The sequence below is a fragment of the Maylandia zebra genome, linkage group LG7 (genome assembly GCF_041146795.1).
Source record: "Maylandia zebra isolate NMK-2024a linkage group LG7, Mzebra_GT3a, whole genome shotgun sequence".
NCBI classification, from domain to species: Eukaryota; Metazoa; Chordata; class Actinopteri; order Cichliformes; family Cichlidae; genus Maylandia; species Maylandia zebra.
Genome location: NC_135173.1, coordinates 68,316,030 through 68,336,753, shown reverse-complemented (window position 1 = coordinate 68,336,753; position 20,724 = coordinate 68,316,030). Strand labels below are relative to the sequence as shown.

Here is a 20,724-nt window from a genome sequence, read left to right as displayed (position 1 = left end):
GTCGTATTTTAACCGTAGCACAGAGATGTAAGTAACTAGCTAGTTCTTCGTGGTCAATGACAAATAATTATTTAATCCCTGATCCAGTTTCATAAAACATCAGCTGGGAATCTGTGCCGTGTTTATTAAAGAGGAAAGAATGAGGTTATGTGAGTTTTCTGTCCTGACTGCTGCAGGATTAGATTAAAAGTTATGGATGGATTTGCATGAAAGTGTTCCCAGAGGTAGCGAAGTGATTAACTTTTGGAGTCGATTAACATCTGGATCTGGATCCAGGAATTTCCAGAAGGATCATTTATGGCTGCGAGACAGGAGAACATTAGAAACTTCGACAGGAGACCAGGTGAATTCCTACCTGAGCGTGTGTGATGGTTTTTTGGTGATTACTCACAGATGAATCCAGATCCAGGGACTCAGGTATCGCTGTTCAGCTTCATGAAGCAGAAGAAACAACCAGAAAACAGATGATATGATTTAAAGACGGAAACAGTAAAAAAGACGATAAAAACTTGATTTTAAGAAACCCAGTCCATACAGGTTTGGTTTCTAAATGTTTTGTTTAAAGGAGGAAAGAGGAAGTTTGCTCCAAATAAAAGAATCGCTTCCTGTGGGAGGTTTGACTGTGATGGCGAAGGCTCGATGATTGGTGCGACCAAAGAAACACCTGGATGCATCTGATTGGTCAGATGGAGCCAGATGTATGTCATAATTTATGGACACGCGGTGGGACGAGCGCGATTCTCTCCTGCTCATCTTGGACAAAGTTTAAACCTTTCATTTATTTTGGTGGTAACACAGCCTGGAGTGTTTGGTTGAGTATTTGTAAGTAAATATAAATAAAATACTTTGAATTATTTGTAATCACAGATTAATTATGCCCTTCGCCGTGGGCTGTATTGTAAAGTGTTACGTTGAACTTTCAAGCTTTCGTCCTTTTAAGCGTGCTTATCTGTGTGTTACTCAGTGAGGGGGACGAGGGTTACCCGGACGACAACACCAATGACATCTTTCTCCCCCTGAAATACCAAACCGAGCTCCTCTTCACCAGGTGGCTGAAGCTTTTGAGCTTTTTGTGATTTGAAAGTTTAAAAAGTTGCATCTGCGCATTCAGAAGAGTTCACGTGTGTCTGCTTTCTTCCTTCTCTGGACAGAGACCCTCCTCGTTTTGTAATCAGAGCTGACTCCTCCTCCTCTTCGTCCTGGGACCAATCAGACAGCAGCTCTCACACCTTCAACCTCTCCTATTACGTGAGTGAAACAAACTGTGTGCATGTTTGCAGATGTTTGCTCATAAAGACGTTCTGATGCGGTTCTCCCGTGTGTGCAGATCCAGAACCTGGGCCTGTTCTCGGTGCAGGGCGTCCTGTTCGGGGCTGATGTCTGGGCTGTGACCATGAGAGGAAACCAGCTGCTGAACATTACGGACGTCAGCATCGAACAGGTGACGCTGGAAATCTTTGTGCTGTGGTTATCTCTGTTCACCGACGCTGCAGGAACAGATGGCTCGCTTGAATGAGCCTTCCCTGTACTTTCAGGTTTTACCCTTAATGAAGGATTAAATCGATTTAAAATGAAACTCCCGCCTTTGTTGCTGCAAAGCCCTCAGCTTTCACTGTACAGGCATCACTTATTCACTAAACTGTGAGGAGCGTGAGTGACAGCAGCGCCACCTGCCTGTCACATATCTACTGCAAACGGAGGGTTTCTCTTTTTCTGTCCTGTCGCCGTGTTTCTGACTTACTGTGCTCAGCTGCTTTTTTAATGTTTTGGCCCAGATTGGCGAAGCAGCAATTAAAGCTAGAGGTTACCATTATAACGGAGTCCTCCTCTTCCTCCCAGCAGGCAGCGGGATCCCGCTGCACGCTGCCTCACGTTAGAATGAGCAGTCCTGTCACACCTGAGGATCTGACTCACCTGTCACAGCTGGTAAGGCTGAAGGAGCCTGTTAGAGTCAGGATAACAGTGGAGTTAAACAACAGTGTTTCCCAGAGTGTGTGTGTGTGTGTGTGCGCAGAACCACAGTAACAGCGCGAACATGGAGGTCCGGTGCCAACTGAACCTCCCGCCCTCCCGAGAGGTGAAGGTGACGCTCACAGGAAGCCTTCAGCTCGCTGCTCTGCTCGCCGTGAGTTCCTCCCATCTGTCGTTTTCATAAAGCGAGACAAAGCTCAGGAAACAGGAAGTCCATCAAATTCCCGACTAACCAGAAACAGGCTCAGTTTAGCCACAGGAGAAAGCACAGGTGGCGCTCACTACCTGTTTAACTCTTTCAGGTGAAGTTCAGGTCTCTGGAGCTGCTGACCGCCGCCTCCATCCAGCTGGAAGCGTCTAGTCCCATTTTCCTCCAGGAGGACCGACCTGTCAGACAGGTGAGCCCATCAGCATCGCTCTCCCATTGGAGGACAGAGGTCACTCTGGGATAAACAGGTTTAACCTCCCAACTCTTTGTGACTGAACCCAGTGGCCTTCTATCAGCTGACCACAACGTTCACGCCAACGTTTTAAATCACCTGATCATCAGCGCTTCACACACACAGAGTGGTGCTGCCACCTGCTGTCAGGAACTATTACACCCTTTTGCTTTACATTAAAAACACATTGAACCACATGGAGTACGGAGGACCAAAGGTGCCAAAATGCAACGAATAAAATATAAAAAGAAACTAGTCCTTAATTATGTCGGAATCTAAATGAAGATAAAACCTTATTTCTGATATTATTTCCTTTTAATTGGTTCCTCTATTTACATCCTGTGTAATTTCTCCAATAATGTACGTCTCTTTAATTTTCTATTTCTGCATATTTTTTCAAATGTATTTTCTTTATTGTATCTTGTTTCATTTTTGCATTTCTTCAAACATTTCTTTGTTACACATGAAGCAACGATCGTGTCTCTGAGTTTACATTTAAAAATGGTGGAAAAGGGAAGAAAACCTCAGAAACACCTGAACTCATCATTTTCAGTCAACATTATTTAAGTTTGACTCCATATTTCTATGTTAAATTATACTCCGTGTTTGAGGACTTCATTAGACCGCCTGACATAAAAACAGAAATCTGTCAAACACTGGTTTCACACACACTCAGGTGGTTTGTGCTGTAACTGCAGATCATTCTGGACCTGAGGAAGGAGGAGGATCACTCCATCCCCATCTGGATCATAGTGGGAAGCTCACTGGGAGGTTTGCTGCTGCTGGCCTTACTGGTCCTCGCTCTGTGGAAGGTAAAAACACACACGGAGCCTCGAACATCATCAGAGTACTCCTCTGTTCTGAGCTCTGCTCTACAGTGGACGTCTGGATCAAACGGCTCTACTGTCCGTCACAAACCGTAAATCCTTGTTTTCTCTTCAGCTCGGCTTCTTTAACAGACGGAGAAGAAAGGAGGAAGAGGAGCAGCCTGTGGCCAATGGGAAGACGGCACAGGAGCTATAACGTGGCTGACATCACCGCCGCATCATTCCTCGCCGGCCTGCAAAGTCTTAAATTAATGTTCCCGATGAAATTTAACCTTAAAGACACTGAGAAAATCTGACGACCTCACATGGGTCACCTGAACGCATCACGTGCCTCCACCCGTCACTCAGGGACTGCGACCCTCACCTTAAACCCGCCTCTTCGTCCACGCGATGTGCGATTGAAGCTACCCACAGACTGTATATAAAAGACGGAGTCAGCATTAGAAACATCGAAGGGTTAGGATTCTTCAGCGTCGCCGACGTCTGCCTTTCATGTGAGAACTTCACAGGTGTGACGGAGGCCTCGTGACAACGGAGAGCGATGGAGTAAATATTTAAACGGAGGCTGACGGGGCAGAAAGAAAACTACCTAACATTCGTCTGATTTCATCTTCTTAAATTGTAAATATATCCTATTAATTCTTATATATTGTAGCTGATGCACTTTTGTTTAAAAGTCAAACTTGAACTTGTGTAAATATTCACATGTATGACGAATGAGGGCCGAGGCGTCACCGTCGAAGCGGTTTCCGCTCTGCCTGTTAATGTCAGAATAAAGACGAGAAATATAAAAGTCGTGTCCGTCTGTTCGCTCACGTTTACCTTCTTTGTCTGAAATTTGGACTCTTTAATAACCTGAAATGTTGAGATAACCCAAAGATCTGAGATCATTCAAAATTTTCTTTAAATTTTCTGGATAAATCTCAAAAGTTTGAGTAAATATTTTAAAAGTTTGAATCAGAGATCCTGAAATTTCAAGTTCCTCCCGAGTCTGTTTGTTGTACCCATCCATCCGTGTTCTTGTCACTTTGAGATAAACTGAAATTCTAAATTCAGAATCTCAGATTTCGACTTTAGACGAAAATTGAAATTTTGAGACGCCCAACTCAAACTTTGAAAAGTAACAGCCTTTACAGGGACGTGTAACTCGACCAGACACATTTATGGCAGTTATTATTATTATTTTTTAAATCAAGCTCAGTTTTTCAGATCTGACCAATCAGATCACTGCATTTTCTTACTCGTAGCTCAAACGCACACCGCTACTGAATATAAAACTAGTAAAACAGTCACGTGTGACGCCCGACACACCGCTGGCTGCCGCTCCAGGTCGGTCTGCATCCTCAGGTGTGGTCCCGCCTCTCAGTGCTCAACTGAGTCCTGAAACACGGACCAAAGCTTCGACTCCAGGATCAGTTTTTTATATGTTTTCACAAAACACACCCACACATCTGGAGGTTCTGATCCTTGAAATTTGGGATTGTGTCACGTTCTCCCGCACGTCGATGTGCAATGAAGTTCCGACTTAAACATTTGGAAATCTTATAAAGAAGCAGCTTGAAAGTTTGAAACACCCGACGTTTGAATGATTGCAGAATCGTTTCCAATAACTTTTTTCAGAAATTTACCTTACTCGTGGTTTGCATTTTCCCGCCCAGTGGCAGAAATAAGGCGGCCATCGCAGACACAAGGCTCCTCCTCAGACAGGCTGAAGAGCTCGGCGTTCAGCCGCTCTTCCTCCTCACGTTGAGGTGGTTGCTGGGAACCTCGCAGTCCTGAACCTGGACACTTTACTCATCTGAATTTTGGCAGTTTCAATTTCAAAGACGGAAAAGAAATCAACAACAGGACACAGCAGCTGAGCTCAGACAGAAGACTTTAATTTAACAGCATTCACCCCGCAGGAAGTACCCATCAGCTGACATCTCTTACGTTTTCCTGGCACACTGAGCATCTTTGGCTTCATCTCAGCCACAGAAACCTGCTTTTAATGAAAAAAAGGTCCCACCAGGACACAAACACTCCTGCAATGATAGTTGTAAGAAATTAAAAATGAATTAAACAGAACGAGCTCTGTGGATGGCACAGACTAATGCCCTGTGAGCACATGGGTAATAAAAGCTGGAGTTTTATTAGGAGAGCAAACGCTCTCCAACACCTGATTACAGGACGCCAAACGGTGGCCCAAGAAGAGCCTCGAGAAAGTTTCCACCATGATCGGCTTGTTAAACCTGATGTTTAACGGTCAATTGAGGTGCGAGCGCTCCCAAACAGAGTAAAACAACCCGAACGCTTGGCCGTCCTCCCAAGTGTTATAATAAAGTCTGATGTTAAACACAGGAGGAAACATCAGCAGGAAACTTTTCTAAATCTCACACCATTCCCACCTCAGGTCTACATTTGAACATCATATTATTGCAATAAACATGAGAGCAGGTGAGATTTGGCACCTGTGTGGAAAATAAGAGCGGGCCTCTGCTGGAGCATCCACAGCTTTGCTCTCAAACGTCCTCACTTTGGACCAAACAGGCCGGGCCTTAGCGAGCATCTAAAGCTCAACGACCTGAGCACAAATGTTCACGAACGTGACGTGTGGGTTAAAGGTGTTTATAAAGTGACAGGCAGCTTCAGTAGGGGAGGGATGTGAGAAGAGTCGGACCTGCTCCCAGATAAATAAAACGCCGCGGCGTCGATATTCAACATCCGGCAGGAATGCAAAAAACGCCCGCAGAGCATCGATCAAAACCTTCATCCTCTAACGTCCCTCCTGGAGGATCCTGCTCCAGATCTGGAAAATTAATCCGCCGACTCCAGTCTCACACCGCTAAACGCTAGCACCGAGTAAGATTACCATTTATTTCTCAACCACTCACTTTAACGACGCTCATATTAAAACTTAAAGCCAGAAACGGCCCATCAGACTGGATGCGAGTCGGGATTATCCGGACGTTTTACTTAAAGGCACTGCTGATCCCGGTGAGGTGACGCCTACGATGCAGAAATCTGAAACCTGCACTCAAAACTGATTTCTTTTCCTTGTTTGGTTTCAGATCCAGTTTTAAAATCTTTGATTCTTGCAGCGGGGCGTTCACCAACACGAGAGGCTTTCAACAAACGCCAAAACATTACAGTAAATTCCACGGGCGGTTCTGCAGATCCCCAACGCCTCGGTCAATTTTCAAGTCTGCGAGTGCGCAAGGGTGACGCAGATATGGTCATTAACGCCCAGGCGACGCCGCACCAGCTCCCCACGTGTCAGTCGGAAGGCCGCCGGCAGTCGAGTCCCCCGCCCCCGAAACGCTCGCAGCTTCCCAAGAGTCAGCGTGGAGAAACATCCATCACGGCGAGCTTGAGATGTGCTCGTTATCTAAACCGTAAGAGACCGACTGACGAGCCTTTTGTTGGCTCACTTTTCACATCCTGGTGTCAAAAGTTAGAATAAAATAAAACTTTGTCACGTTATGGCATCAAAGTGTAACTCCTGCTGATTTCTACAACAGCAGGAGAGACGTCGGTTTGAACACTTCAACTGAATCTGGGCTTCAAGACTCAGTTCGACCCTCGGCGGAGGCTTTTTGGCACGTACTTCTCCATTAACGAAAAAAAAAACTAACTTTATCGGGACATAAAATCTGCATTCAGACAAATCTGATGAAACTCCGTGTAAAGGTAGTCTGTTTTCTTTCTAACACTAAACTTTGACATTTTTTATGCTGTTTCTTTTTAGAATTTCTCAGACAGTGAGAGAAAGTCAAAGCAGCTCATTTGCAGTTATTTTATCAGAAATCTCATTAAAAAAACAACAAAAACAAAACCCGACACAGCTGATGAGAAAAAGGCTGAACGCTGCCCAAATAAATACCCACAACTATAAATAAAAGGGCGTGGAAGGATTCAGAGCAGGAGTGTCCGCACAGTTTCTTTAGAGCCAGAAGAAAAAGTTGAACTCAAACGTGATGAAGCAGACGTCTGAATTCAGCCTCGACCCGCCACAGTCAGGAACAACCCCAATAAAAACTTCTCTCCAATTAAAAAATAATCCTCTGCGCGACGGCTGATTGGTGGTTGAGCTCGGTCGTCCGGCGGCGTCTCTTCAGGCACTCGTTCCTTCGGTCCGATCATTTCTTCTTACACAATCGCGGCGACGTGGCGGCAGCTTCCTGGCAGAGAGGTAAGGCAAAACAGGAAGCTGCCTGGTGCTGCCGAAAAGAAAAAGATTTTTTTTATATAAAAATGCTCAAAAAACGATCTGAGCTGCCAACCTCAGCACCGTGTGAACTGTTAGAAAAACGTTTTTAAAAATCGTCCGGCGTCAGTGGAACTCCACGAACTCTTCGAGCGTTTTGGGGATCTGGTTGCGATACGTGATCTGGTGCTGCCGGACGGCGCGCGCCGCCAGGCACTTGAGGCTCATCTTCATCTGCGTCTTCAGCAGGATCTCGGACACGCCCGTCGTGCTCTTGTCCAGCGGCGTCTTGTTCTGCTTGTTGGTCATATCCGTGTGCGCGCCGGCCTCCACTAGGTTGATGATGATGGCATGCAGCGTGAGGAAGTCGCTGATGGGCCGGTTGTACTGGACGATGACGTGCAGCGGCGTGTTGCCCTCGTTGTCGATGGCATTGACCTGCGCGCCGCAGTCGATCAGCAGCTTGGTGACCTGCGCGTTGGGGAAGCTGCACACATCGTTGGTGTGGAAGTCATCCACCGGCGTGGTGGAGCTGATGGCGAGGTGGAGCAGCGAGGCGCCCTCGCGTGACCGCGGATCTAGCTGGATCAGGTCGTAGATGTGCTTGTTGATGGCGGCGCGCTGCGCGTCGCTGCAGGTGGTTTTAGTGGAGATGCACGCCAGGTACAGGAAGGTGAAGACGTTGGACTCGTAACTCTCCATGGCCTGTGGCAGCTCGGATTCAGCGGCGGCCTCCACGCGAACCATGCTGCGCTGAATCTCCAGAACGCTGCAACTCAGCACCTGCTCGACAGCGGCGGCTGACACGTGCTCCTTCAGGTGGACCATCTGCGAGAACACCTGGGCAAAGCGCAGCAGGTCCTTGTGCGTGTTGCGGTTTCCTTTCTGCCGCAGGCGGAGGGCGTGCAGCCACAGCTTGATGCACTGTTCAAACTCCATGTTGTCAGCGTAGACGGCGCCACGGTAGATTATCGGATGCGACACGTCGATATTGTCCGAGCCCAGGATCCGCTCTCGGATCATCAGTCCCTCCATGTGCAGGGCGTCGCGGTCCACCCTGATGGCCTCCAGGTCCTGCAGCGTTTGACACTCGCGGCGCCCTCCGTAAGCCTCGACGGCTGGGAACAGTTCCTTGGTGATGTTGTTGTCTGGATCGCGGTAGCGCTCCATCATGGCCGCGTGGAGGTAGTGGTACGTCCTCTGTATGTCGTAGTTCTCCCTGTCGTTGGCGAACGAGGCGCCCAGCAGCTCCAGGGCCTCGATGCGGCTGTGAGGGTCGCAGTCGGCGTGCGCCAGCAGCAGCTCCACCACGTCAGCCTTGCAGCTCTCCGCCGCCACTTTCAGCGGCGTCATGCCGTGCCCGTTCACCACCATGGATGCCTGGCATTGCATCAGCTCTTTGACAATGTCCAGATGTCCTGCCTCAGCTGCAAAGTGCAGCGCGGTGGCCCCGCAGTGGGCCTTGGCGTTGGGGTCCGCCCCCTTCTCCAACAGGAACCTCACCACCTCCGTGTGGCCTTTGTAGGCGGCAATCATCAGACAGGTGTTGTTGAACTTGTTGGTGATGCTGATGTCGGCGTTGTGCTCCACCAGGTAGCGAACGATGTCCAGACGCCCGTCGAAGCAGGCGGCTCGCAGGGGGGTGGAGTTTGTGATGGTGGTGTGGTTGACGTTGGCGTGGTGACTCACCAGAAGACGCACCACCTCGAAGTGTCCTGCGCCGGCTGCACACCACAGCGCCGTGGCACCGTCGATGACGTAGCTGCAGGCCAGAGACAACAAACGTTAACGTGTCATCATCCTCCGGTTAAATGGTCACGATTCAAACAACAACGACAGTAACGACTACAAGAACAATAAAAACAGATTCAACTGTTGGTTGAATTGTAATTTTCAGGAGTTCTGTCCTTCACCCATTCAGTGTTTTCTAAATGAAAGCCGTTTACGTAGAGCAGGTGTCAGTTTACCAAAACTCATGAAAACAGAACAATCTCAGTAAAATTCAAGCTCTCTTTTGTCTGGTTATGAATCAAGCGCGCCCTCTTCCTTTACTGCAGAGAGCACACAGTGGGACTGACTGTGACGTTGATGACTGAGGACCAGAGGACACAGACATGCTTTGAATACATCTGTCGACCTCCACGAGATGTTTGAACCATCAGAGATAAAACGCCGCGGTCTTTGTGCCGTTCCACGGAGACTCTGAACCGTCACGTTTGGATAGCGGCAGCAGACCTGCAGCATGTCGACCCCTCAGGCTGCTCATCTGTTTCCTGACAAACTGCTCATTAAACGAGGAATAATTTAAAAAGCAAACACCTTCTGCTGAGGTAAAGAGCCGCTGAATGAAGCTTTTGGTTTCAATGCTTTTAAAATGAAACAGAAACCTGGTCTTTCCCCGTGATCCGGATTCTCTTATCACTTCAAAGGTGCTCTGATTATCTAACCGAGCCTTCAGCCTCATCACGTAAAGCACTGAAGAACATTTAACAGCACGTTTACAGGCAGACCTCGCTGCAGTGAAACAGATCGCTTATATAACGGTAAACATACAGTACCTCATTTTTTTAGAGTATTTGATAGAAACCAGATTATAGTATTCATATATATCCTCTTGATGTGTTCGCATCACCCCTCCCTGACCTGCACTCAATCTACAGCAGGCGGTGCTGGACCAAGGCCAGGAAGATGGTGAAGGACCTCAGCCATCCCAACAACAGACTGTTCTCTCTGCTGAGGTCAGGAAAGCGATTCCGCTCCCTGAAGACCAACACAGAGAGACTGAGGAGGAGCTTCTTCCCGCAGGCGATACGGTCTCTCAATCACACCACCACACAGTACTGACCCACACATATGGTTCTTACACACACACTGGACTTTCTGGACTTTGGTTTCACTTCATTACTTAAATCACTTTAAGCATATTTGCACTGCACAAGACATAATGTGGATCGCACAACACTGGTCACTATATTCTTCATTTCCAGTTAATACTTGTACAGCTGCTGTTATTGTGTATATATTTATTTATATTTCTTCATACATTCTTATATAGTTCTATATTGTGTATTTTGTTGTACAGTTATTTCATTTTCAACTTTAATTTATATATTTTATCTTATTCTTCCCAGTTAAGTTTACCCTTCATTCTAATTTGTGTTGTACAGTTATTTCATTTTTAACCTTAATTTATATTTTATTCCTTCCTAGTTAAATTTACCCTTTTTAATTTTTCATATTTATTTCCTATCTTATTCATAGCCTTTTCCTTTTTTGTTTTCTTTAGGTCACGAGCAGTTGTCCAAGCATTTCACTACATATCGTACTGTGTATGACTGTGTACGTGACAAATAAAATTTGAATTTGAATCAACTTAGAATTAATCCATTAAAATATACGGTATATATGGTTCGCAGCGTGTGGAAGTGGAATACAGTGGCCGAGATGGAAATCGTCTTTTCACCTGATCACATTTTATGTATGTGATCAGAGACGCCCGCACAGAGTACGACTTATCCCCAAACACCACAAACCGCTGTCAGACCATACTATGACTTTCACACATGTACGCCTTCATCATCCCGCTCTCCTCCTCCTCCAACAACGACAGATCCATTTCAAACAGTTTCACTAATGCAGACTAACAGCAGCTAACAGCTGTAAAATGTAATAATTGTCCTTTTTAAACATCCTCTAAAACTGTTTCCAACAAAAATGTCTTATTAGTTCTCCATCATCATGTCAGACTTTTTCCATTTTTAACCTCTGACCCTTTTTTCACAAATGCACCAGTTTTGTTTCTGTTAACTTCTGTTAAGTTTATTCATTTCCCAAGATTAGTTTGATTCACACTTATTTAGGGCACTATATGAAAGCTGCTGTGGACATAAGCTGGTGCAGCAGGTTAGCAGGTGAAGACCAGTCAAACTACATCAGACGAATTTCTGTAAACTCGGTTTTTCTTTTAACAAACACTTTGAGTTTTGCGTGACCTCTGTCCTGCCTGACTTCATGAAACTGGTGATATCTGAGTAATAAACCTGGCTGTGGAGCGCAGGTAGCCTCGGGTGAGCTCGTACCCGTCAAACCGAACCGTGCCGGTCTGCTCGGTGTCCACCTTGTAGTGGTCCAGGAGGAGCCGGACCACCTTGTCGTGGCCGTTCCGCGCCGCGATGATCAGCGGGGTGGACCTCTGGCCGCTCAGGTGGGTCACGTAGCTCAGCAGGAACTGCGTCTCCGCCTCGGAGTGGTTCAGCAGCAGCGCGGCCAGGGTCAGGACTCGGCCCTCGCTGGCAGCCTTGTACACATACCCGGCCAGAGACTCCATGAGAGCCCGAGAGGAAGCCAGGAGCTCCGCGTTCTTCCAAACTGACAGCGTCCACTCCCCCGGAGCGATCCGCCTCCCATTAAAGAGTCCACACCGGCCCCGGGGGTGACATGAAACGGCTCTGTCCTACCTACAGCCCCGGAGGAAACGTTCAGAGGTCCCGGCTGGTTTGACTATAAGCACTGGACTCTGGGTGTGCGTCTCCGGGCAGCAGCAGAGCGAGTGGACCGGTTAGCTCCGACGGCTAACTGCTAACGTCAGCGAGCGGCTTCCAAAGCGTGTCTGAGGTCAAAGGTCAGATAAATGACACCTCCTGTTGTTGCTGAAAATAAAAACGACGTCCCGCAGCGTCAAACACTCAGAAACAAACAGCTGATTTCAGCGTTCACGGAAGTTTCCGCTTTAAAACACCTCCGACAGGAACGTTCTCCAGCAACTTCTGTTCCCGCCTCTTCTTCTGCTGCTCACCGCGAGAGGGCCCGCACTGCAGCGCCACCCTCTGGTCCGGGTCAATTACTGCATCTGCTCATCAAAACAAAAACCGTCAGGATAATCACGAGATATCCATTTGAATTGGTTTAGTATAAAATAATGACTTTAACTTGAATTTTAAATTAAGATTAAAAAAAAAATTATATAGATATTTTTTGCCATTAATTTCCCAAGCTTCAGATTATTTTGAAATTTGTCTAAATATTTCATATATTTCGTAGTTTGTTTTTTAAATTGCCTATAATTTATTATTATTATTATTGTTATTATTATTATTATTATTATTATTATTATTATTATTATTATTATTATTATTATTATTATTATTATTATTTTTCACATTTTTAAAAAGGAAATCTTCCAGTTTTTCTTTTGCTTATTTTAAATTTTTGTGTCAAGTTGTGGTAAATTTGCAATTTTTATATTATTAATTTTTGATATGTGTCATTAATCAATTTCTTTCTTATTAATTGCCATACAGTTTTTTTCTCTAACACTTATTAAAGTGTGAGTGTGGTGTTTTTCTTGAGAGGCCATTAATCCGTTATGTTCTGTACATTCCCTGATTTTATGCTGCATTTCAGGCAGATTCATTTTGAGACTGTTTGACTGCTTAAAAAATGTAGTTGTGATTATGTGGTTTCAAAGTTTGGGTTTTTTACTTTCACTCGGCAGGTGAAAAGATGAGCTATAGCTGTACTGTCCCAGTCAGCCTGATGTCACCTGAAAGCAGTTCAAACTACAAAGTGCTGACTTTCAGCAGAGCAAGCTCAGTCTGAGCTCTGCTCAATCAGATGCTGCAGGTTCATTTTTTCCTTTTCAGTAAAATGAAAACATGTTTTTGAGGTTTTTATCTCTTTACACTGAACTCCAGGACCATAAGCTCTGAGATCAGCTCATCTAAACCAGATTAATCTAATAAAAACTGGGAGGGGGGTTTGTGCAGATTAATGCTAATCTGCTGACAGATTAACCTGATGGATGGACTTCCTGTAGAAGCTCTGTGTTTGTGCTGGTGAAATCATTTGCTTTGATTTATTTCAGATGAAGAGAAACCGTTTCTGGAGCACCGGTGCTCGCTGTGGGACTGACACCTCGGTGGGAATGAAAAGGACAATAACGCAGAGAATATGACTTTACGGACAGACACGAAGACGTCCACGAGGAAGAGAGAGAACCCAGCTCTGCGTGCAGCAGCTTTCATGTGCAGGTTTGTGCAATTCAATTTCTCATAATTCCCACCCATAATCAGTTATTCACCTTTAATTAATGTCACAGCTTTGGACCAATGATTAAAAGACATCTGCAGACGCCTCTACAGAAACATCTAATTTATTTATTTACTAATTAATTCATGAGATTAGATGAAAATTTTAACCTCTAAACTGTGCCATCCATCCTTGCATCCATCTATTCGTCCATGTCCTTGAGTTCTCCTCAGGGCTCATAAAAGTATTCCAGATTCAGCTCAGGGCCTCCTGTTAGTCCGACTTTCCTGAAAACACCTCATGATAAAGAAACGCTGCTGTAGTAAATGAAAGAAATATCTATCAGCACAACTCTAAAACGTGTGAGAAATAAACTACATTTTTAACTGTGCCTCATGATGAAAATAATAAACTTCTTCGATTGTGAAAAAACAGGAACTTCTGTTAGTTGATTGTCTGTTTCTGTAAAACTTGTAAAAAATGTTTAAAACCAACACTTACGTCTGCTTTAACACATCCAGAGCTGTTCATTTGACCAGATTTGGGTCTTTGCTGGGCCACTTTTGGCCCCCAGACCTTTTGTTTGACACCCCTGGCCCAGAGAAAGGTGGCCCCTCCTCCCCAGTCCTGGCTCCAGGGTCAGGGCACTTGATTTCTTCTGTGTGGCCCTCTGGGCCCTCATCCAGGACCAGTTTACCTCAGGAGCCCGCTCCACATCCATAACTCAGCTCCTGAGATCAGTCCAGCGTGTGCGCCCAGACGAGGGCTCTGTGAGATTTCAGACAGGTCTGAATATCAATTTAACTTCAATGGAAGACAAGCTCTTTTTATTCATACGACCCATTCTCTTAAACTAGTCAGTATAAGCTCGTATAAGTCTGAGAGTCAGAGTCCACTGCAGCCTCCCTTCAAACAGACTCTGTGCTGTTGTTTCAGACCTCCTGACGTCCGTAACCTGTGAAGGCTGGAGACATTTTTCACCTTTTGCAATCACCGAGCTCCCATTTTCCCGTCTTCCTGTTTCAGCTGCTTCTATGTTTTTTCTGTGTTAACGGTGCGTTTACGTTCCTCCGCTCGTCTCTGTGTCCTGCAGCCGCTCGGCCGGTTCCACGCAGGTGGAGGCGGTTCTGCCGAGGCCTCGCTTCCACCTAGACCTCTGGCTCAGCTTCACCTTCCAGAATTGGATCCTGGATGTTGGCCGTCCTGTCGTCATGGTAACAAAACGATGACTAGCGCTTAATTTCGGGACTTTCTATTTTCACCCAGAGGGAGCCTAACAGGACATTCAGCATCTGTTTTGTTCTGCTGCTGAAACGTGATCGCTTTCAGTCGTCGCTATATTTTCATTAAGACGCCACCTCGCTCATCTGCATTGGAATAATAATAATAATTATTATAATAATAAAGCATTAGTGGAATAATGTTGGGAAAACCTAACCATGAAGTGTCTTGTTTTTGGCAGCTCGTCCTCCCTGCCGATTGGCTCCCTCTGCAGCATCCTGGGGTTGCAGACCATCTCCACTTCCTGTACAACGTCACGGCTCCGCTCATACTTCTCAAAGTAACTGTGACGCGCCTCAGGCTATCCCACATGATGAACTCCTTTGGTGTCGATTTTCTGAGTTTTAATTGACTTTGCTCCGTCTCAGATGCTTGAACGCAGCCCCTGGATGCTCCCGGGCCTCGCCGTCCGCCTTGGCATCATCGCCGTTTCCATGGGAACCACCCTTCACTTGGTGGCAGACTCCATCACGAGACGCCTGCTGCTGATTGGTTACCAGCTGCACCTGCCTGTTAGAGAGAATCCAATAATGAGGAACCTCAAACCTTCGGCCCTGGTAGGTGCTGCACTCGAAAGACCGAATAACAAACAGTGAGAGGACCCCGGACCGTGAACGGTGGGAAAATATACATCTGAGCTCAGGAGGGGGTCCTTGAGCTGAGATCCTTCTGTAAGAACCGAACCGCTCCTCCTCCTCCTCATCCTCCCTCGGTGTGAGTCAGATTTAGTGAAACTGAAGCTGAACACTTGTTCTCCTGATACAGAGTTCAGCTCGTCCCCATTACAATCTGAACTGAATGCACAACAACACAGTGAGAATTTAAAGGACTCCAGGTCTGTTTCTGACACATTGATTCTGATCCTTCAGTCTAAGCTGGTGAGTGAAGTGTGGTTCAGAGAAAGTAGAATGTAAGAAACCTCCACTGATCTTCATACAGAAGGCAGCAGAAATCTGACAGCTGACACCAAAACCTTCCAGATGGACGAACAGCGCCGCAGACCCGAGGACACATGTGAATCTGAACTTGGGGAAACAGTTGAATGACTGATGCATCATCTGCTATTTGAGAAATAAAACAAATAAATGAATAAAATTGATTCGTGTTCATAAAGTTTTTGTGTTTTTCAGGTCGACGTCTTTGAGCTGCTGTTTCACTACGATGACACTGTTGGTCACATGATGTGGTAAGAAGAGAAAAAGCTGTTGTGTTGTGTTAAGCGATGACTCCACATGCGGACAAAAATGTATAATTATAATTAAGCACAAGTGCAGAAAAATGTTGCAAAACAGACAAAAACAAATGCAGCTTTAAATTCAAAGGAAAAGCGATTTTTCAACAAAAGAGCAGACGATGTCGATGTTTGACATTTATTCTTGTAACGAGGATCGTTTTCCTCCTTAGGTACGTCCCTTTCTTCCTCGTCCTCGTGCTCTTCTTCAATGGTTGTTTCAGTCGCAGGGAGCAGGAGGAGAGGATGCCACCGTCAGCGTGGATGCTACTCGCTCCAAACGCTGCCTACTACTGGTCAGTCTGCTTTACTACAACATCCTCTGCACATGCTCTGTCCGTGCTTAAAGTTCAGTCCCTGCAAATATCTGAGGGAAGAACAAAACTTACTTTCAGGTTTTACTGATACTAATTTAGCTCATAAACAGCATGTGAAGGGCTGGAGGTGGGTTGCAAAGCAGCTTACAGACGTGCAGCAACGTTAATCCAGAGTTTTAAAGAAAAAGAGCAACTTGGAATAATAATTGCCAGTTTTGATGAAATGCGTCCGTCTGCCCTGTGAGAGCCAAGACATCGAAAACACATCATCAACGCTTCGTCATCATCAGGTGACGTCTTCAGTCTCAGCTGACTGCAGCTTTCCAACCTTAGAAACAGGACATTTGCATAATGACTGAAACCAGCCCACTGAAGGAACAATGGGCTGTGAGGTCACTTCCTTGATCAATAATATGCAAACTGTCTTGACCACCAATCAATGGCCAGCATTGTAAGATGGTGACAGATGTACCCTTAGGCCCCCTCCTCCATTCAGAGATGGTCTCTACCCTTTTCACATAAATGGCCTCCTTGACTCCGCCTTCAAACCAGCGTTCCTCCCTGTCCAGGATGTTACATCCTCATCATTGAAGGCGTGGCCACTGGCCTGTAGGTGTGAATAGTCTGCAGGTACATGTTTCAACACCAAGAGGTCACCTGGATGAGTGACGGACCGTTTCTCCCACTGAAAACTGGACGTAGCGTCTTCAGTGGGCTTTCTGGGATTTCCTTACCTGGATGACTGAGCATCAAATAAGCTGTTATTTTCCATCTCAGAGGAACATTAACCACAGAGTTTTCTATTTAAACCCAAAGTAGCTAACAGATGGAGGCACCAAGTGAAACCTGTGTTGGCTGAAAGTAGTAATTAAAAAAGTCCAGCAGCAGGTACATAAATCTGCATTTAGTCTGCAGTGAGAGGTTTGTGTATTGTGTGAGAGTCAGACGTGCAGAGGCTCATTCTCGACTTTACTCCAGGACATTTCCATATTTTTGAGACACTCACTCACACAGCCAGCCAGGCAGAACAAAATTAAATTCATTCATAATTAAGAAGATCTAAAGAGCTCAGGGGTCAGGTGGCTCCCAGCAGCAGAAACAACGAACACAACGGAGAAGCTTTGAAGTTACAGAGCATGAAATATTCTCCCAGTATACAATCACAGCGGCACACACACAGTTTAGACGCGTGGACGTGAAAAATATACAGAATGAATTTTGACTAGTGCGTGAGTATAAAATAAAAGCATGTTTTTATTTTTAGTTTAAGACGCCATATTTGCTTCTTTATGGACAAAAATGACCTTTGTGGTGGCCGAGTTGGACTGAAGCTAAGTGATAAAATAATATTATCATTTTTTAAATATTTGTTTTAATCACAGGTCACAGCTGAAGTCACAGATAATCGTGGATATTTTGAGTTTTAATAAAGAAATATCAGTAATTAGAACTCTTATAAGTTAAATCTTCATTATGTTGAATTTCGGACATTTGAAAGTTTTGCTTTAATCTGCTGGCTGTCCTCCCACCAGGTAACAGCTGAACTCACCTGTAAATAGTTGAAGAACAATACCCGACCACCTGAGGCTGTGTGTGTGTGTGTGTGTGATCACCTCCAGCTGTTAGTAATAATTGATTAGCTGCTTCTCAGGTGTTGCTGACTTCCTGGTTTATGCAGTGAGGACAGAATTCAAGAAGCGAGTGAAGGTCGACTCAGACCTTTAAATACCAAACGAGTGTTTTACTTTGTGCTTCTGCTGGTTGCAGTTTTTAAACCTTTGCTCGTTCTCTGCTGTTAAATTAAAGCAACTTTTTCAGTTCACTGCTCCCTTCAACATAAACGCATCAAACAGGTGAATGGCTGTTTTCACACACAAACCTAAAATTCATCATTTTTCTGACACACAAATAGTGAAAGCCTCAGACCTCTGAGTGTGACGGAGACAAAGTGCGTTCTGCAGCTGGATAGCAAAAGGTTGCTGGCGGATGCAGGAAGTTTCAAACGATTGTGATTCACTGTAACTACGGTGACCAACCGTCCTCTTTTTTTGCACTCGTTGACTTGTAAAAGCCTATATGACCTTTTTTATGTCACCATTCATTAACCGTACAGAGAAAGCATAGTTTAAATATGAAACAGTGTTATTAAAGTTCTTCATGACTGGTCCAAGTGTCCTATTTATTGAAAATCAAAATAGGGTCACCTTACTGAAACACACACGGTGGAAAACTGCCCGATGTGCACTTATGTTGCACTCTGGTCAGTTAGAATTACACTGAAACTGAGTGGAAAACACATTTTTAACATGGCAGGAAGCTTCCTCACACTCACCTATAGAAAAACAGCTTCAAAACGAACCGACTGGCTCCTCCCCTGAAATGATCCCTGAAGCGGCTTGGTCTGCTTACACCAGTGGACGTTTGCAGGGCGACTTCACCCACCGGCCACCTGATGGAGCCACTGAGCTGATTGGTTATGCTTCTCTTTGTCCCTGGCGACAGGTATTTAATCACAGAAGGACAGACCTTCATCCTCTTCACCTTCACCTTCTTCGCCATGACCACTACAGTGATGCATCAGAGGAGGCGGGGCTTGTTTCTCAACAGTGATGGGCTTTTCATGTTCTACAGGTAAAAAAAAAAAGAGAAAACGCAGCGAATGAGCAAACTGGGAAACATAAATAATTATGTTTTCAGGTTTTTAGTCGACCAACATTAAAGGTTCAAGGTTAAGTTGGTAATACACCGACTCATTCAGGCTCTCAGGATCAATAATAGTTAAAACAACATCTCACATCATTAACGCAGACGGCTCGTTTTCACTGTCCTCCACCCTTTTCTTCTCCATCTGTGGGCCCAAAGCTCCGCTCACACAGGCGACTGTTTGGTGACACGCTGGGGAAAATGAGCATTTCCCAACTGCTTGTTGAGTGGTTGCTGCCTTCCTGCAAACTCCTACATAAGACGTCCTTTGTTTGACTCTGTGCTGATAGTTTCTCTGCAGCTCTGATCCTGGTGGCGATCTGGGTGGCCTGTCTGTGGAACGACAGCATCCTGAGGACGACAGTCCCCGGACTGATCTACATCCCACGGCCCTGCACCGTCTACACGCTCCACCTCCACCAGATGAGCCACATATGACGGAGTTAGAAGGAGAAGAATGAGGATCTGTCGCAGAATCACAGGAACGCCATGATGAAACTGTTTATGGTTTTCACTGGATATAAGAAATACAGCCTCACAGCATCCACACTTTTCCACCTGTTTATTACTGGGATACAAAGACTGAAAGCAGCTCACAAACCACCAAAAATATTCATTCTCCTCAGCTCACGCTCAAGGATTTTCCCTAAGAAACATGAAAAATGCAGCTGAAATATATAAAATCAAATATTTGTTTAAATATGCGTGGATATATATGTGAATAAAACTGAACCAAGTAAATGTATCTGAATACCCAAAGTCTCAGTTCTCAGATCTTTTAATTTAACCTTCTTTTTAATTTAATTTGGAGGAGTTATGCCTCAAAAACATCCTCAATGTATTAAATTCAGCAGCGTGCTCTAATACAACCTCAGTTCATGTAGAGAGAGGCTTCAGGCTCAGAGTATGGTTTATACGAGCACACCGCGATAAGAGCTCCGATAAAGACGAAGAACAACGTCACAGCGATGTGTTGTATCAGAGTTATTTCTTGTTAAATCATATTTCTCATTCAGTTCAGTTTTATTTATACAAATCACAACAACAGTCGCCTCAAGGAGCTTTATACTGTAAGGTCGACCCTACAATAACACATACAGAGGAAACCCAACAATCATATGACCCCCTATGAGCAGCACTTTGGCGACAGTGGGAAGGAAAAACTCCCTTTTAACAGGAAGAAACCTGCAGCAGAACCAGGCTCAGGGAGGGGCGGGGCCATCTGCTGTGATTGGTTGGGGTGAGAGAAGGAAGACAGGATAAAGACATGCTGTGGAAGAGAGACAGAGGTTAATAACAGATATGATTCAGTGCAGAGAGGTCTGTTAACACATAGTGAGTGAGAAAGGTGACTGGAAAGGAAAAACTCAATGCATCATGGGAATCCCCGGCAGCCTACGTCTATTGCAGCATAACTAAGGGAGGATTCAGGGTCACCTGGTCCAGCCCTAACTATATGCTTTAGCAAAAAGGAAAGTTTGAAGCCTAATCTTGAAAGTAGAGATAGTGTCTGTCTCCTGAATCCAAACTGGAAGCTGGTTCCACAGAAGAGGGGCCTGAAAACTGAAGGCTCTGCCTCCCATTCTACTTTTAAATAACCTACAGTGAGCGATTCACCGAGTCTGTCTTTAGACAGAAGAATTCACAGGTTTCCAACTAAACAGCATTTTACAGATTTAAGATAAAAAAAAAAATGTGTAGCTCTAGAAATAATATTAACCTTTAATCCTTTTCTGCTCCT

The 20,724-nt window shown here is 45.3% G+C and overlaps 3 protein-coding genes across 4 annotated transcripts in view; 2 read left to right on the top strand and 1 right to left on the bottom strand.

Annotated features, from left to right (window-relative positions):
- Window positions 1–4,031, top strand: part of itga11b (integrin, alpha 11b) — a 38,212-nt gene extending 34,181 nt beyond the window's left edge. The window contains exons 23-30 of one of the 2 annotated variants that reach the window (XM_004571485.6): window positions 965–1,048; window positions 1,152–1,248; window positions 1,328–1,441; window positions 1,843–1,926; window positions 2,015–2,125; window positions 2,274–2,369; window positions 3,110–3,223; window positions 3,354–4,031. In XM_004571485.6, the coding sequence (XP_004571542.2) occupies window positions 965–1,048; window positions 1,152–1,248; window positions 1,328–1,441; window positions 1,843–1,926; window positions 2,015–2,125; window positions 2,274–2,369; window positions 3,110–3,223; window positions 3,354–3,434 (781 nt within the window). In that variant the 3' untranslated portion in view covers window positions 3,435–4,031. Of the gene's footprint in view, window positions 1–964; window positions 1,049–1,151; window positions 1,249–1,327; window positions 1,442–1,839; window positions 1,927–2,014; window positions 2,126–2,273; window positions 2,370–3,109; window positions 3,224–3,353 lie in introns of both variants that reach the window. The other variant, XM_014410684.4, reaches the window with a different exon arrangement.
- Window positions 4,032–5,097: 1,066 nt separating this feature from the next.
- Window positions 5,098–12,179, bottom strand: fem1b (fem-1 homolog b). Its single transcript, XM_004571487.6, has 2 exons — window positions 11,504–12,179; window positions 5,098–9,186 (listed from the first exon to the last, which is right to left on the bottom strand). The coding sequence occupies exons 1-2, from the start codon at window positions 11,749–11,751 to the stop codon at window positions 7,551–7,553; spliced, it is 1,884 nt and encodes a 627-aa protein (XP_004571544.2). The 5' UTR covers window positions 11,752–12,179; the 3' UTR covers window positions 5,098–7,550.
- Window positions 12,174–19,760, top strand: cln6b (CLN6 transmembrane ER protein b). The gene is made up of 9 exons (XM_012924765.3): window positions 12,174–12,253; window positions 13,288–13,453; window positions 14,545–14,665; window positions 14,914–15,012; window positions 15,101–15,289; window positions 15,863–15,918; window positions 16,137–16,259; window positions 18,783–18,911; window positions 19,274–19,760. The coding sequence occupies exons 2-9, from the start codon at window positions 13,374–13,376 to the stop codon at window positions 19,419–19,421; spliced, it is 945 nt and encodes a 314-aa protein (XP_012780219.1). The 5' UTR covers window positions 12,174–12,253; window positions 13,288–13,373; the 3' UTR covers window positions 19,422–19,760.
- The last annotated feature ends 964 nt before the right edge of the window (window positions 19,761–20,724 follow it).